The sequence below is a fragment of the Zeus faber genome (assembly GCF_960531495.2).
Source record: "Zeus faber genome assembly, chromosome: 9".
NCBI classification, from domain to species: domain Eukaryota; kingdom Metazoa; phylum Chordata; class Actinopteri; order Zeiformes; family Zeidae; genus Zeus; species Zeus faber.
The window spans coordinates 30,283,208-30,300,029 of record NC_137197.1 but is presented as its reverse complement, the minus strand read 5'-3'; the positions used below and the strand labels follow the sequence as shown (position 1 = coordinate 30,300,029).

At 41.2% G+C, this 16,822-nt stretch overlaps 1 protein-coding gene across 1 annotated transcript in view; it reads right to left on the bottom strand.

The window, feature by feature from the left end:
• slc36a4 (solute carrier family 36 member 4) overlaps positions 1–16,822 on the bottom strand; it is a gene marked incomplete at its 3' end in the record, with an annotated part of 230,883 nt that overhangs the window by 137,063 nt on the left and 76,998 nt on the right. The window contains exon 10 of the mRNA XM_080006768.1: positions 6,155–6,324. Coding sequence (XP_079862894.1) covers positions 6,155–6,324 — 170 coding nt within the window. The remainder of the gene's footprint in view (positions 1–6,154; positions 6,325–16,822) is intronic.

The window sequence follows — 16,822 nt, the reverse complement described above, 5'->3', positions numbered from 1 at the left end:
TGGAGAACGTTCCTTCTCCGGAGGCAGAGCATGTAGGACAGGTTGAAAAGGATCACACTGATTTATTAAGATTGGGTTAGGGTTATTGCATCCGGGGATGAGGGCCCTGTCCTAGCTCCATCAGCGGAGGGAATGGAGTCTGTCCGGGAGGGGCGGGGAGGTGGAAATCTTTCTGAGCCTCTTTCTGCACCCCTGTATGACTTTTGCCTCCTCTGCAATGAATCTAGTTTTTCCATGACAGGTGGCTTCATAAACTACAGTAACTGAAGTGGAAAGATCTGTATTGATAAATGGGATCAAGAGTTCATCAGTTTGATATTCTATCAGTTTTCAGATATTCTACCAGCTCTAGTTAGCTACCTTGTTTTCAAATGGCTACCAGAATCTTGATGCTTATTAAGCTGAATTGAAACTGTCTGTCTCTGTCTATTGCTCAAGCTTTCATGGTAGCATTCAACAGATTTGTTTGAATCATATAAATTAAAAAAACAATTGACATTCTGCGCGTCTATCATAACCTTAGTAATGCACTCACCTTCTAAAGATCCTGCCAAAAATCCCACCAAACATCCTCTCTGGAGCCACCTGAACACGCCAACAGCTTATAGTATTTACCTGCCCACGCCCATTGCAGACCTGCCAACCATGGGAAAATATTTTGAGTACCACAACAGTGTAACAGGGAGTCTTTGTGGTGTTTGAGTTACTGAAACTAAATGACTCCATCAGTTATTCACACCGTAGCTGTCTCGTAACGAGGCTGATCACATCGTATGCAAGCTACTACGGATAACTATAAACAGTATACAAATTCATCTCAGTTATACCCCTTTGAAATGCATCATCTCGTAAATTTAGCAAAAATGTTTACCAACTAGAGATGCACCGATTACAATTATCTTGGCCGATTCCGATTTCTTATTTTTTCGTTTAAATCTGACCAGCAGATTCTGATTTCCGATCTGCTATACTTCAATGACAAATACATCCCATGATCTGATCACACTGACGTGATAGGACAGCTGCACATATGGACTACACTGCAATTCAGTTACAACAATAGTGAGATTGCAGATTTTGACACTGTTTATTATTATGCAATATTCAATATGGAACAATAATAGAACATGAAACTGTCACTGAGTTCCAATAAAATTGAATATGGGACTGTCACCAAGTTTCAGTATAATTCAACCTGTAACTCTCACTGAGTTTTAGGACACAACATATAAATAACATGGAAATGTCCAGTTCATGAAAGTCTATTTCGCTTTAAGTGCAAATATACATTCATATTATATTTATATGGTACTTTGCAAATAAATTGCAATCGTTACAAAAACTGAAAAAATAAAATAAATGGCCGACTCTTCTCAATTTCATTCACTGAATGTCCTCCTTCGCTCACCGTGCATTAAACCAACTGAATCAAATCGAATGAGCTATGATTTACTGAGTGACCCGTCAAGGACCGAGTCTCAAAAAGGAGTCGAACCTTTCATCACGAGTGGAGCTCCGCTGTGACAGCGGTAGAAACAAAGTCTGCACAATGTTAGAATATTGTCAGGCGATAAATAAATAATTTATCTAATGTTCTTTGTTTACCTTGAAGTACCTCCAAACGGCTGATATTTTCTTTATTTCGCTCTCTTTTATGAGCGGGTGTGAGTATTGGAGCATTTTTACGAGTATAGTACATGAACACTGTATCGTGCGTGTAAATTTGACCAGCACAGAATCAGAAAAATATCTCACACTGATCGACCGATGAAAACCGACCAATTCCGGTCACCGGCCGATGGTTTGGTGCATCTCACGTTTTAGATGCTAACATTGTGGTCACATTTCGTGCTTTTGATAACTCTCCTACTTCCCATTTTACCTCAGCAGTGCAGCGTTACACCTCGGTGGATAATAAATTGCTGCTGCGTGTCAGTGGATGTTGAGTAAGAGGAGAGGGAGGGCTTACAGAACCACAGGTCGTAGCATCTGGTCTAATCCGAGGGATGTTGTTTAAATACCCAATAAATGTACAGTATTGCTCTGTATTGATTTATTGATTGATTTCCGTCATTCAATTACAATAATATATTTTTTCATTTTATTTTATATCTTTTTTTGCGTAGTTTCAGCTGGCATTTCATTCCTGCGTATTTTGACTAAGAATTGCATAGTTGGTACACAAAATCCATGCAGGTTGGCAGGTCTGCCACCGTTTGTAGGATGGGCTAACACATGGCCACCCCCACTTTTTCAAACCAACACGTTTCCAAAAATGGCATTCAAAAACTTGCTTAGCATTTAGGCCTAGTGTTGAAACAGAATAAAACTAGGCTATCTAGGCCTATGTATGTGTGCATGTTTTGACAGAACAAACAGATAAGACATGTTCACTCTGCATATCTTATGACACTAACCATGCATGAAGGACCATATTGTCTGGGGGCTGGAAGAAACACCCTCTGGTTTCTAACTGGCAGGGGCACCAACTCACTAATGCCTTCTCTGACGAGCCAACGCCTCTTCCATGTCCAAATTGCTCTGAAACTTTAATTTTTGTTAGATTCATACATTAATCAATTTCAGTTATCCATTTCCGAGCTTTTCATATAGAGCTAAAACTCCACTTCCATTTTTTAAGACTGATCACCACACGTTCGCAAGCAAAGGCTGCATAGCTCAGGTTAGTTTAGCTAAATAAAAACACCTCGGGTAGCCTAGGGTAGACATTGCAGATCTATTAATACTGATAATCTAAAAATGAAATATATCTCCTCTCTTCAGGCATTAACCCGCCTGCCACCAGCCTCAATTGAAAGACCGAAAATTGTAGGCCCTGTGCGTAAAACAACAGGCCCTGCAAGCGTCCATCATTATCGACTGCAAAATATATACAATTGTCTGATTTTGTTGAGTTATCCTGAGCTGGATGTTTCTAATGAAAACACTCTGCTTACGTTTGGCAGGAGTGCTGAGTACTGATTTCCCCACAAATTGAACAAGTACACCTTTCGTACCATTTGCCATTTGGTCTGGCCTCATCATACCATTATCTTATCTCTGTGTTTCATCTACTCATTATTTTACATCTATCATCTTCCTATCAGGTGTAAGCCAGCTGTCTGTGTGTCGCTCACCTGGCCCCAGAGGGAGTTCCCGGGTGTTCTTGCATGTTCCAGGGTTGATCAGGAATGTGAACTTTCAGCCGATACTTGTTAAATCTGTCTATTTGAGCCTTACCTTTTGCTGTTTAGTTTGTTCAGTCTTAACAGAACCAAGCCTTTATTTGCACTTTATTTGCACACCTTCTGTATTATCCAAGTCAAGTATTTTGTAGTTTAGTTTACTATCTATTGCCTCTTCGGGGTTGTCTGAACTCTGTCAGCAAAGACAGTTTTTTTTGTTTATTTTGTTTTTTTGCATCTCTAAAAATTGGCTTCTTTTTTCAGTAGACTTCCTTTTAACACCAGCTGTCATTAAAACAACAACCGTGGGACATACTGTAGAACCCAATGGGAACGTAATTGAATTGATTCCTTTGATCGCCCCAAGGAGCAAAGCAAACACAAACATTAGAATGAGGGGGGGGGGTTCAAAACTCAAGCACATTCCTAACCGTAACAACACAACATTAAAATAAAGCCTTTTCCAATAACGTTCCCGACTCCGTGCAGGCTCCGGTTGTCATTAGCCTTTTTATAAATCTGAAAATACACCTTGCGATGTTTTCACTTGCACAGAGGCGCCTCGATCAAGTGGCAAATCAGCCGGCAATATCAGAGCCTTGCGGGAGCAGAGTTGAAGAGTGCAAGAGAGAAAAATCCCTTTTCCCAAAGGCATTTCTCAGAAAACGTATTAAAAGAAAAGAGCAAAGGCCGGCGTTTCTGGGAATCCCTATTTCACCTGTGTGACATGGGGGGCTTCTGTGTGTTACTCTGATGCCGTCTCAGAACAAAAAAGTACTGATGCAGATCGCAGGTGTGTTTTGTACGTACAATTACAAACACACAAACACAGTCACACGAAAGCCCAATGCAAAGTCATTACACGCATGCACACACACACCCACACCCACACACACACACGCTGCAGGCGAAGAGAGGAATAGACTACCAGGTTTTCCACATTCGCACAAACAAATTCTACCATATACACACACACCTACACACACACACATAATAACAAGACCTGATACAAGTTCTTTTCAAGGCATGTTTTAGGAGTCCCATTTGCTCAGTGGACTACTATGGAGATGAAGAGCAAGGTTGAGACAATGAGACAACATGCGTTAACTGTCAAAAACAAGAAAGAAAAATAACCCAATTATTTCCACTGATACTGTGTGATATTTAACAATTTACAGAACGTTCTTAGCAGGGGATTGGAAACAGCTCAGCCGTGCTGAACCTCAAATGGGCATTAAAGAGCACTGGTGCTAAATGAGGTGAGGGGGAAAATGCAGCAAACATTGGGATTTGACGACCATAAGGGTGGCAAAGGTGCATCTCACGGCTGCCTCTATCTGGGAAATAAATTCATCAGCACAAACTCCAATTACGCCAAAGTAACTAGGGGACTGTATGTCGCTCAGCATCGGCTCCCGATGGAGGAAAAGACTGCATTCCATTACCTGTCCCAGCTTTAAAGGGTCAAGGGTGAAGTCAAGGGTCTGGCAGGGGCGGGAGGAACAACGGAGTAACGAGATCGGGCGAGATCGGAGGGAGGGTGGCGCCATCCCCCCCCTTGCTCCTCCGGAATCTCATAAAACAAAGGCCACGGATGAGTGAGGTTGGGTAAACTAATATTTGTTTTCATATAGATCAGCTTCCGGGTGGTTCAACGCTTCAGTGGCTGATTCAATTTATCCAAAAGATGAGGTTTTTAGGACACACAAAAAAAAAAAATCCTAATCACACAGGAAACAAATGATTTCCAGCACACTGTCGTCTCAAATCCATCCATCACTGTGCTTTTTACAGCGATGGAGCCTCTCCCGACCAGCTTTGATGAAAGCTAATGTGTGTTTGCATTTGTGGTCGACAGTACCTCGCATCTTGCCGCGGCTACGCTCGAGGTTTCCATGGGGAGCAGAGAACAAAGTGGAGCTGGGATGGCTTTTTTGCAAAGGGGTTGGATAGGAAAAGGAGGGCAAACGAGGCCAAAGACCTTAAGAACAGAGGTCTAAATTAAATCTCAGAAAGCCTTAGGAGACCAAGCCGCTTGTTAAAACAAGGTGCGCGATAAATCCACGAGAGAGACCAAAATAAACATCATCTGTTCCAAATCCCCTGTGGCAAAAACAGAGGAGTCTTGTTGAGGGTGGGGGAGTTAAAGCTGGTTGGGTTTTTTAGAGCATAAGCGCAACACTCAAGCTAGGGGCCCCCGCTGGCTGGCATTTGGTATGCCATGCCTATTTTCCCCATCCCCACCTCACACCAAGAAGCTCCTCAAACATGCTCAACTGCAGCACTCAAAAAGAGAGAGAGAGAGAGAGAGCGAGAGAAGGAGGGAGAAAGAAAGGGAGGCGCTTTGCCCTTTTTACCCTGTCGTCTTTTAATTCGCTCATTTCCATTAGCTCACTCCAGCGTCATCCTATTAAACATTTCCCATCACAGGAGAAGCATCCAGAGAGAGGGAAACAGAGGGAGACGAAAGAAAGAAAGAAGAATAAAATAGGTGGTGGGAATAAGAGAGAGAGAGGTAAAGTTGCATGTATGCACAGAGATAAATGCTAGGTGAGTGTTCAAAGTGCTCTCAGGTGGGGTTCCTTTGAGAAGGGGGGAAAACTCATCTCAGCAAGTACCTTTGAAATTTGCGTCTCAAACTCTGAGACGATTAAGAGCACAGTTGGCACTACTCAATTGCATGTATTGCCTCCATGAGCAACAGACAGAAGGCTGTGTCATATGTGTATATAAATAAAAATAAATATATATAAGATGGTGTATGTAAAAATAATGTTTTTTTGTTTGTTTGCCAGCACTCAGGTCTGAATGTAGGGCAGGACAAGATGCAAGATAGGGACACACACATAACCGTCAAATATGGTCTTACTGAGAAGAAGACAGGCAGAAAGCCTCAGAAAGAGAGATCTGCAGGTTCAGAGAGATCCTAAACCAAATTTGAATCGAAAAGCAGCGTATGTGTTACGTACATGTCACGCAGACGAGCAGGCCACGGACCACCATCTCACAGGCACCCCTCCAGGTCTCCGGAAGCCGGGCCCGCAGTGGCGGAAGCAGGATCTCAGCCGGGACAAAGAACTGGATGGAAAAGCTGACAAAAATCCCAAAGGAGTACAGGATCTTCACCAGCTGATTGGTCCTGTGGAGGTGAGAGAGAGAGAGAGAGAGAGATGAATACACCAATCTGTTCAATGTCATTCTTTAGTTCTATGACTCATTCAAGAGGAGCAGAGGTACTCTGGAAGCGTGCCTAGCTGTGCACGCCATGTTCCTCTTGCTCTGATTCAACAGATGTTTGATCAAAAGATGTCAGAACACGGGTCGGCAGCCTAGAGTGCGCACAGGTATTTTCCCAGTCAAAACATTTGAGAAACATGGAGAAGCCTTCAACATGTCGCATGGACATGGCAGCTTGCTTGCATAGCAAAGAAGGTCCCCGTCAACCAAGTTCAAGTTCAAGTTCAAGATATTATTTGTCACATACATATACATACGGTCATACATATATGCAGTGAAATGTCATGACACCTGGTGATTACGCACAATAAGCTCTATAAGCTCTAAAAATACTAAAACATACCAAAATGTGCGTAATCGACACAAGGTGCTCACGCAGGCAGCCGCAAGGGGAGGCGCCACAATCGTGATTCTGGGTTCTATAAGTTGTATTGCAAGTTGAGAAGTTGAACTGCAGATTAACTCTTTCCTAGATGCAATGGCATACAAATACTCTGTGTTGCATGCTGACAACACAGGTTAAAAGAAATAAATAAGAATTATAATATTAATAACACCAACGGTCCCTGGGTCAGGTGCCCCCCTTGTGCAATGTCATTAACCACAATGTGCTGTGAGGCTGACAATGAGCCGGCCAGGAAGCACAGAGAAAGTTTAATGGAATAATAATAATGAACTAGGGGGTTAGCATATATTGTATTGTATGTATTTACTCTTCAATGTTTCCCAAAAAGGTGGTTTTAAAATCTTTAATCTGGATCGCTGAAAATGTTTTCTTTCCCTTATTTAGAATTGGTGAATAATTTTTAGTGCTGTCAAAATGAAGGTGTTAATTTTGTAATTAATTAATATTGAACACGTTAGCAAATGAGGGGAAAAAAAACCAGCTGCATTTCGTTTACCCCTGGGCCACATCAGAAGTGACATCGTCAGCGACACGTCATCAAAGAGAAAGTGGCGCATCATTTGATGATTCTTCAATCCCTTCCGGGTTGTTCTTTTCTGTCCGACGCTCTAGCGAAAGTGGCACTTGAGACTATAAATGTTAAATTGTGAAATTTCTCAACTTTCAATGGATAATTTTTGCTTTAGTTTTTAACCGTTTCCTTTTCATTAGGGTGTCAAGCACAGAAGCTGCAGACCCCCTACTGTTTTTCTACGTTTTATTATTCCGCCAATTTTTCTAGTTCGCCATGTTCAAACAGAACATGCTTACATGCATACGTTTGCCATGTTGGCCGCTTTTTACACAGTTCGGCACATCCATAGACATTGGTCTCAATCATTAAAATCTAAAACTGCAGCGTGCGTCCAGCACCACCAACAGGTCATAGTTGCACTTTTCACATGGCCATATCTTGCACTCCATTCATCCCACCATCACGGTCTCAGTGTCATGATGCGTCTACTCATGATCTACAACTTTTGTGCTAAAACGATTGACTTCCGCTAATAAAATTTTCCGCCATTTAGAATTTTCGGAAAAACAATCTTTCGACATCTCCTCCGAAGCCATTTGTCCAATTTCAACCAATCCAACTTTGTTCAATTCCTTGCACTACCCTTTTAAAAAAATTATCCGTAGAATCTACTACCACTTGTTGCATCCGGCTGGCTTAAGGGGGGCGCTATACCAGAAGATTCTTGAAAGTGGTCACTACTCCTGGACCATATGTCTGATTTTGATGCAACCAACATTAGAACACTTGCAGCTCAAGGTTCTATTGGCTCAAGAAAAATGTGTTGAACGCCAAAACAAGATGGCTGCCACAACATTAACATCAACATTAAGGAGCATAAAGGCAGGTTATATTTGTCCAATTTACATGGAATTTGGTGGCCGGAGAGTCCAAGGGGTCAAGATGTATCAGAACGTACACTGTACATTTCCGCCCACATGTTGGCGCTACAGTCTTTATCTGAATGATTCAACATTGAATTGGCCAAATCTCCGATGCAGTGGGACCTACAGTCATGTGTGTGGTGTCATATGATGCGGTTCCCGCTGGAAAATAGATTTGCTCGAGAGATTATTGACTTACGTCTTGACCATTTCCACCATTTTGAATTGTGTGAAAAACCTACTTTGGACATTTGCTCCTAGGCCATCTGTCCAATTTCAACCAAACCAGGACTGGATTCTTTGGACCTTTATTATTCAAAGTCACCAAAATAGTTCAGAAAAATCTAAACAAAATGGCCGCCACAAACATAAACGTTTTGGCAAAAACGCTGCATAATGAGGAAGTAGGCATAGCTTGTAATTGCTAGGTCCGATGTGAACCTAACGTACTCTTTTAGACTCAGCACACTATTTTACAATAGATACATTCAGTTTGGTTCAGGCAGGTCAAGCCATGGAACAACCAGAGCTCATAACGCGTGCACAAACTGATTATGGATCTATAGCTCTCTCGTAGACTAATGGTCACATTCCCAAACATGAGCAACGTTTGCACGTTTTGTTCTCTGGTCCAACTTCTTCAGCGATGTATCACTGCTGCCTTGCTGATGGTCAGGCTTCGGGGTCATGCTTGGGCTTGACACCTTCTCATTGCTGCTCGCAGCTATATTTTCATTTGCATTTGGAGTCTGTTTATTAACATAGTTGGATTCGATTTTGAGCTTAGCGACTGTTTATATTTCACACTACAGCTTCTGGCTTGAATATAACAGTTTTATCGCTGGAATGAGTAATAATCTATAAATATATTGCGTTTTAATGCCGCTATGAACAAGAGGAAGGCGATCCCACTTCTTTACTGTGGGTGCGAAGGAAGAGGATGCAGGAGATTTCCACAATCTACACCAACCAGCCACAACTTTAAAACCACTGACATGTGAAGTGAATAACATTGCTCATCTCATTACGATGGCACCTGTCAAGGGGTGGAATATATTTGGCAGCAAGTGAACAGTCAGTTTTTAAAGTTGATGTGTTGGAAGCAGGAAAAATGGGAAAGCGTAAGGATCTGAGCAACTTTGACAAGGGCCAAATTGTGATGGCTATCCGGTCGAGCATCTGTAGGTTGTGCTGGAAGAACAAGCCCGATCCATGGGGGCCCCACCTCGCCACTAACAGGACTTATAGGATCTGCTGCTGACGTCTTGGTGCCAGATATCACAGGACACCTTCAGAGGTCTCGTGGAGTCCATGCCTCGACGGGTCAGAGCTCTTTTGATGGCACGAGGGGGAGCTACACAGTATTAGTGGTTATTAGTGGTGGTTTTAATGTTATGGCTGATCGGTGTAGGCCTGGGTTTTGTTATTATCTCTGTAAGAAATATGCCTTTCAAGCTGACAGTCAAATTTGATGGCTTGATGGTTTTATTGGAAATCTGTAGTTCACAGGAGAGAATCTGTGTTCAAAGTTAAAAAGATGCTATTAAACTGTAGTATTTGAATTTAAATATACTTCCTTTGTGTTGATTCTACATTAATTACGTGATTTTAGATTTAAATATCATTTTTACAAGCTTCAGAATTAAGAAGAAAATAAGCAATTAATCACAGCCTATTGTGCAATTCATTCTTTTTTTTTGTTTTTTTTTAATCGATCGACAGCCCTAATATTTTTATTAGCAAAGTGATGGTTCTATGAGGATGGGGTGCATGAGAGAAGGAAAGGTCAAGATTTTTAGAAGCCAAGTGCAAAAAAATGTATAAATATGAAGAGTGGATCGAGGCTGAGCTCAGCAGCTACAGCCTGAGCTGTACTTAAAGAAAGTGGCGAGTGCTTTGAAGAGAAACACTGCGGTGACATGCTCAGAAGGATTTAACTCAAAGCACGCAGCCGGCCGATGAATCCAATTTTTTCTTTTTTTTTTTTACTGTCATGATTTTTCACTTCTTAAAAAAATGAAACAATATCCATTAGAAGTCCAGAGCTGGTCCTGGAGTATTTATTAGTATATATTATTATAAATGCTTGTTTCCACCACAACAACTATTTCTGATCCGCAATTTAAATAGCTTTCACTCTAAAGTGACTATTTGGATTCTGAGGCGAAAAAATGCAACTGTTGCTCCCCATTTGTTGGAAAGACTAAATTCTAGGGAGTAAAACAAGCCTATGTCAGTTGTATTAGCGTCTGGAGTATTGCACAGTATTGCATTTATCCCGCAACAACAATTGGGTAAACGGATAAAAAGAGCATACATCCTGGACCCAGTTGTTAGGGAGATATGTGCTACATTTTTCTGACATCATCCAACTAATATACGACACTTTTGAACAGAGATCATGGCCCCCACAATTGTACATATGCATACTACTGAGTCATGCGCACCAACTGCATTTGCGATAGGCAAACATCACTCACGCTACCTTCACTATGCATGCAAACGAACAAATCTGATTATTCACAATAATAAGGTTATGGCAATCAATCAAGCAAGTGGTGATTTGAATGCAAGAGCACCTGCCGCACTCCTCAGACTCAATCAAACGCAAACTTCTGTGCAAGTTTTTTACCTTGATGACAAAATGTTGAGTCAAGGAGACCTCTTTGATATTCTAGTGTTTATGCAAATGCTGCAGCTGCAGGACACGAGCTGTGTCCCCGGACTTGCGTCAGAAAGCAGGACAAGCAAATTACGTTCTTTCTCATCTACGAAGGAGAAAGTCTGGAAGGATATCTTCGATGCCATTGTCAAAGGAGGACATACCAATAAGAGGAAGCCCTCTTATTGGTATGTCAATCAAACTGCTTGAATCAAACTGGTAAATGGACCTGACTATGCAAGTCCTGTATGTCCCTGCCTGACAATATGTTTTTGTTTTTTTGTTTGTTAACAAAGGATGCTGTCGTGGCTCCAAAGACGAAACGTCATTAATTGTACAACTTTGGAGCATTGACTTGTTTCTCAGGGGAACGTGAACAATGGCAACACCGGTGCATGAGAGGAAACTGAAGTATTCTTAAACTACTTTTTGTAAACCAAGAAAATCAGTGACCTTGGTCAGGCATTGTGCGCCAAGCAACCTCTGGAGCGGTTCATTTGTCTTACACTTACGTGAAGGTGCTAATGTGCCAGAAATCCATCGAAATCAGGTTTATTTTATTTTCACAGGCTATGTATTAGCTATAACCTCACTCTGATTATGAAATCACACTTCTGTTTGCATGACATTTGTGTTGCCTTAAACACACTGTGGTAGGAGTGTTATGGTTGGAGTATGCATGTAAGCACGCTCCCATTGATGCTGCTCTAGTATGGCCAATTGCACACTTTGCCCATTGGAAAGGAGCTAACCACCAGTGTGGCCTCCACCCACCGAATCTAAAGATGAAGACAAATAAGTATTAATGTTCAGTTCCATTCCGGCGTTATGCTACATTTCCAGCATTATAATAGAAGACTCACTCAATCAGAATGGGAGCAGCCTCATTGGTGGCACGGTGGTGGAGTGCATTGCACTGCTGCCTCACAGCAAGAAGGTCCTGGGTTCGATTCCCGCCTGGGGCGCTGTTGGCACCGTGCTCCGGCGGGTTATCTCCCAAATAGGAGCCTTTCTGTGTGGAGTTTGCATGTTCTCCCCGTGCTCACATGGGGTTTCCTCCACCTCACGTCAGTAAGGACCCCCACCAAAAACATGCACACATCATTGTCTGACCAGCAATGGACATTTATCACCTGGTCCCCGGGCGGGTCCACGTATGCTGCCCACTGCTCCTGGCTGTGCCCCCGGAGGAAGGACAAGCCAGGATGGGTCAAAAGCAGAGAATCCATTTCACCGGCCACCATCAAAGCATGTGCATGTGTGTGTGTGCGCAAGCATGTGTTATAGTGTGGTGTGTTGCGTGATAAATAAAGACTGTTTCTTCTTCTTTCTTTACGCTTAACATAATTATATGGCTAGCAATATTATTTTACAACCAGGAAGCAATAGAGGGCTAAATCTATAGCTAAGCATTCTCAACTGAAATTAATTATTTTCACCACACTCACGCATAACAAGTATTTCTATGATATATGATCTGGCTTGTTCTTGTTGTTGACTTAGATAATGTAGATACTTAATTCCTCCCCTAAAGAGAAATTGCGGTGTTACAGCAGCACAAGTAATGACAATAGGCATTCACAAAAAAGTAATAGTAATTGAAAACGTTTGACCCAATACAAAATGTTAAAAAATTGAAAATAGAAAGATTTTGAATTATGAAATAAACAATAAACCTAAAATAATGCAATAGACAATAAACCAGTACGGCACAGCCCTTCATGCTGAAGCTTATCCACCACGACTAACTTGCTGAGGGAGCTTCGGAGACGGCACAGGGGAAAGACAGTGGGTGTGAAGGAAAGGGAGAATGGTTAGCTGGGGTTAGCTGCAGCAGAACAATGCAAAGGAGGTGTGTAATGGAATGAAAAGAATGACTGGCTACAGTCAGTCATGTCTAGATGTAGGTGGGAACTTGGATATGTGTATTGAGATGAACCTCTGACGCTCCATCTGCCATGAGGTCAACGGGATGGTCCAACCCATCGCCACTGCCTCCCATCACACCTCCGCTGCCACCCTCCTCCCCTCTCCCAACTGCTACCAATAAAAATACCCTCAGATTTTCACCCCTAACCCATTACCTGAGATATTGTCCTTTGAACCCTTACAAGAGGTCATCTTTCAAAGTTCAATTGCTATTTTTTTTTATCATATGAATGAGAACAGGTCCTAAGGCTTTTTTTTAATCTACAAGTTGCACAGCTTTTTAATTTAAAAATGGAAGCTGTTTTTTTATTTACATATTTAAAATTACGAAGTTCAATAGCTTTCTAATGAGAGCACTCAAACTAGGTCTATGTAATTATAGTTTCAAGTTTATTGTCAAATACTTAATAACAATGCAAGCATCATTACCAGTAATGGGATCCTTAGTCTCAGAGCCAACTCAACTTTACATATTAGTGAAATACGGGCATAGTAGTGATTAAAATAAAACTGTATTTAAAAACAGAATTTAAAGAGTGTTTAAACAGTTTTTAAAGACGACATTTAAAAAAATCTAAAATGGAAATGAGTAGTGTAGTATAAGTAATACAAAAATATTGACCTAAAAGAAAGACAAAATAAAATGCTAACAATAATGGCAGTGGACTTAAATAGTCGTGGGCCATAACAATGCAGTCATACTGAATGGCAAGATAGACACAGTGTTGTAAGACAAACAATGCAATGTACCACTAAGAGGTAAGACAAAACAGATATGCAATGCAATACTTGATACATTGAAGTGACTAGTGGAAGATGATGTAAATAGTAGTTTTCCTTATTTTTCAAGTGGCCAAGTGTGTGGATTTACAGGTTCTAGTCTTTGGCTTTTTGATTTCAAAATTAGGGTTTTTGAACTATAACTTTTTATTTTATTTAAAATAATTGTGAGATATCACAACAGATTTCTGTATTTGAGCTCTCAGCTTTCTCTCTACGGAGAAACGGTCCCCCATCACCCCATTTAGTAGATTGATTTTCCAAATTCCAAGAAACAACAATGGCACAATAAATTGTTAAAAATCAATCAATAAAAGTAAACTGAATAAAATCAAGGGATATAACAATAATGTGTACAAACATTAAAGAGACTAAACAGTATGGGTCCTCCTGAACACTAAATATTGTTGATACAGTTTAAACTCCATGGTTTACGTCATGAATTAGTTGCCAACTATTAAATAAACCGCCACATATTACATATTGCTTAAGAATTATAAAGAAGACCTGTATGATAGTAAACTGGGTATTTGATTCCCCCTCTACAGAGAGAAATGTTCACCTCTCAGTGAAAAAGGGGTTGATTGCTCCATTGGAATGTGGAGATTTTCGTCAATGGGTCTGAGTTTGCATATGTATAGGTTAGGTGGGGGGGCTTACAGACGTCTTGGATGATAACATAATCGGCCATTAGGTGCAAACAAAGAGATGGTCCAAGGCTTTACCTGCGGTCTGCTTCGGTAGTCACTCAAAAAAGGTGAACTGCGGCCATTAGGGACAAGTACTTTACCCTTGTGTGAAAGTTTTAGACTGGGAGGCTCTGATAGAAATTATTATAAGAAAAACAGAAAGTAGGAAGGAATAGGTAAAACAGCAAAAACATGTGATAAACAATAAACAGTGATGCAGCAAAACAGATAAAAATTATCTCATACAATCAATAGTCATAATGCACAGATGGTCAATTACACTTGTGTGTGTGTGCGTGCATTAATTGTCATTCTGAAAAGCAACGGGGATCGATAGATACTGATAATATACTTCAAATTAGTATTTCCATAGAGTAGTAGTAGTAATCAGTAATAATAACTTATAAGGTGCACACACGACACACTGTAGGACAAAAAAAAAACGCTCCAATTCTGTGAGTTAGGTTTACCTTTCACACAATGAGATGAAGACAACAAAGTGTTGAAGATAGTATGATTGTATTCATGATCATCAATTTACAGTGAAGCGTCGGAAATGAACATTATGCTTAACAGGCATGCTGTACACATGCTGTATAACAGGCATCAGTCGATTATCCTTGGATTTCCCCCTAACCCTGGTCTTAATTTTAGGATATAGACCTTTATTTGTTGTGTTGACCACACCCCCAGCATTTATTAGAGGCCCAGTTTTAATTTAAGTAACTGTTTTTTATATGAGGAAATATAGTCAAATATATGAATTACTAAATACTCTAAACCTTACACTGCTATTATGTACATACATGTGCTAACCCTGCTATTTTTTGTTGTTTTATGTCATTCATTGTCTCATGGTCATGTAATCGTCACAGAGAACACAGAGGAATGTTTTTTTGAAAGCTTTGTATATATATATATATATATATATATATATACACACACTACTCACAAAAAGTGAGGGATAGTCGGCTTTCGGGTGAAATTTCAGGATAAACCTAAAATGCACTATAATCTTTACAGGTGAACTTAATTAAACTTTTGAATGCACATGTCCAACTGTTGAATGTTTCAGTACTTTTTGCACAATTTGCTGTTCGCTGAACGGAAAAATTAACAACAGGTGTTTGATCCATGAATCGAACAATACATTTCTTGGTTCAATTAGAATTGGTATTTAAACAGTCCTCTTCATCATGCTGTTCACATTTTGACATCATGAGACCAAGACGACACCTAACAATTGATCAACAGTACCTCGACATTGCGAGGCTTCAAACAGGATGTTCTCAGAGGGAAGTGGCCACTGAGCTTAGAGTGTCACAGAGTGTCATCAGCAGGTTGCAACAGAGATACAGAGACTGGAAGAGTCACAGAAAGGCATAGAAGTGGACGTCCTTTGGCCACATCCCACACTGATGACCGCTTCATTGTGAACACTGCCCTGCGGAACCGGATGATGAATGGCACTCAACTCCAGGCACATTTAAGGGAGGTGAGAGGCACCCAAGTGTCACGTCAGACCATTCGAAACCATTTACATTGGCGTGGTCTACGTGCTAGACGACCTGCAAGGGTACCTGACCACACCGCCAGGCACAGGCATCATCGTCTTGCATGGGCCAGGGAGCACTTACGCTGGACGAGGGACCAGTGGCCTCAGTGCTGTTCTCTAATGAAAGTCGATTCACGTTGAGCAGAAATGATGGCCGCCAACAATGTTGGAGACGTCAAGGAGAGCGCTATGCATCAGCCACTTTTGTCACCAAACGAGCCTTTGGTGGTGGTGGTGTTACAGTGTGGGCAGGTCGGTCTAGTCAATATAGAACCGCCCTACACTTTGTGAATGGTACAGTGACAAGCCCATACTACCTGAAAAACATCATTAATCCAGTCATTGTGCCCCTGCATGAACAACACAGGCCTAATATCATCTTCATGGACGACAATGCTCCAGCTCATCGAGGCGGCATCATTAAGGAATGGCTGCGGGAGCCTTGGGTACCTCAAATGGAGTGGCCTGCAGTTTCTCTAGACCTGAATCCCATAGAAAATCTATGAGATCAGCTGAGTCGCCGTGTAGAGGCTCGTAACTCTGTGCCCCAGAACCTCAATGACCTGAGGGCCGCCCTTCAAGAACAGTGGGGTGCCATGCCTCAGCAGACAATAAGTCGACTTGTGAACAGCATGATATGTCGTTGTCAAGCTGTAATTGATGCTCAAGGGCACATGACTAGTTATTGAGACATTGACATTTCTTGTTGTGATATACCCACCACTGTTTTTGGCTTTTGTTTTCAATAAATTGTTTGAGATGAGGAAATCACCATTGCATGCTTCTACTTAAATGCCCTACTTTCATGATATAATATCACTGTCGCGTGAACTTTTTACATTTTCCATAAATTTCACCAGAAAGCCAAATATCCCTAACTTTTTGTGAGAGGTGTATATATATATATATATGTGTGTGTGTGTGTGTGTGTGTGTGTGTGTG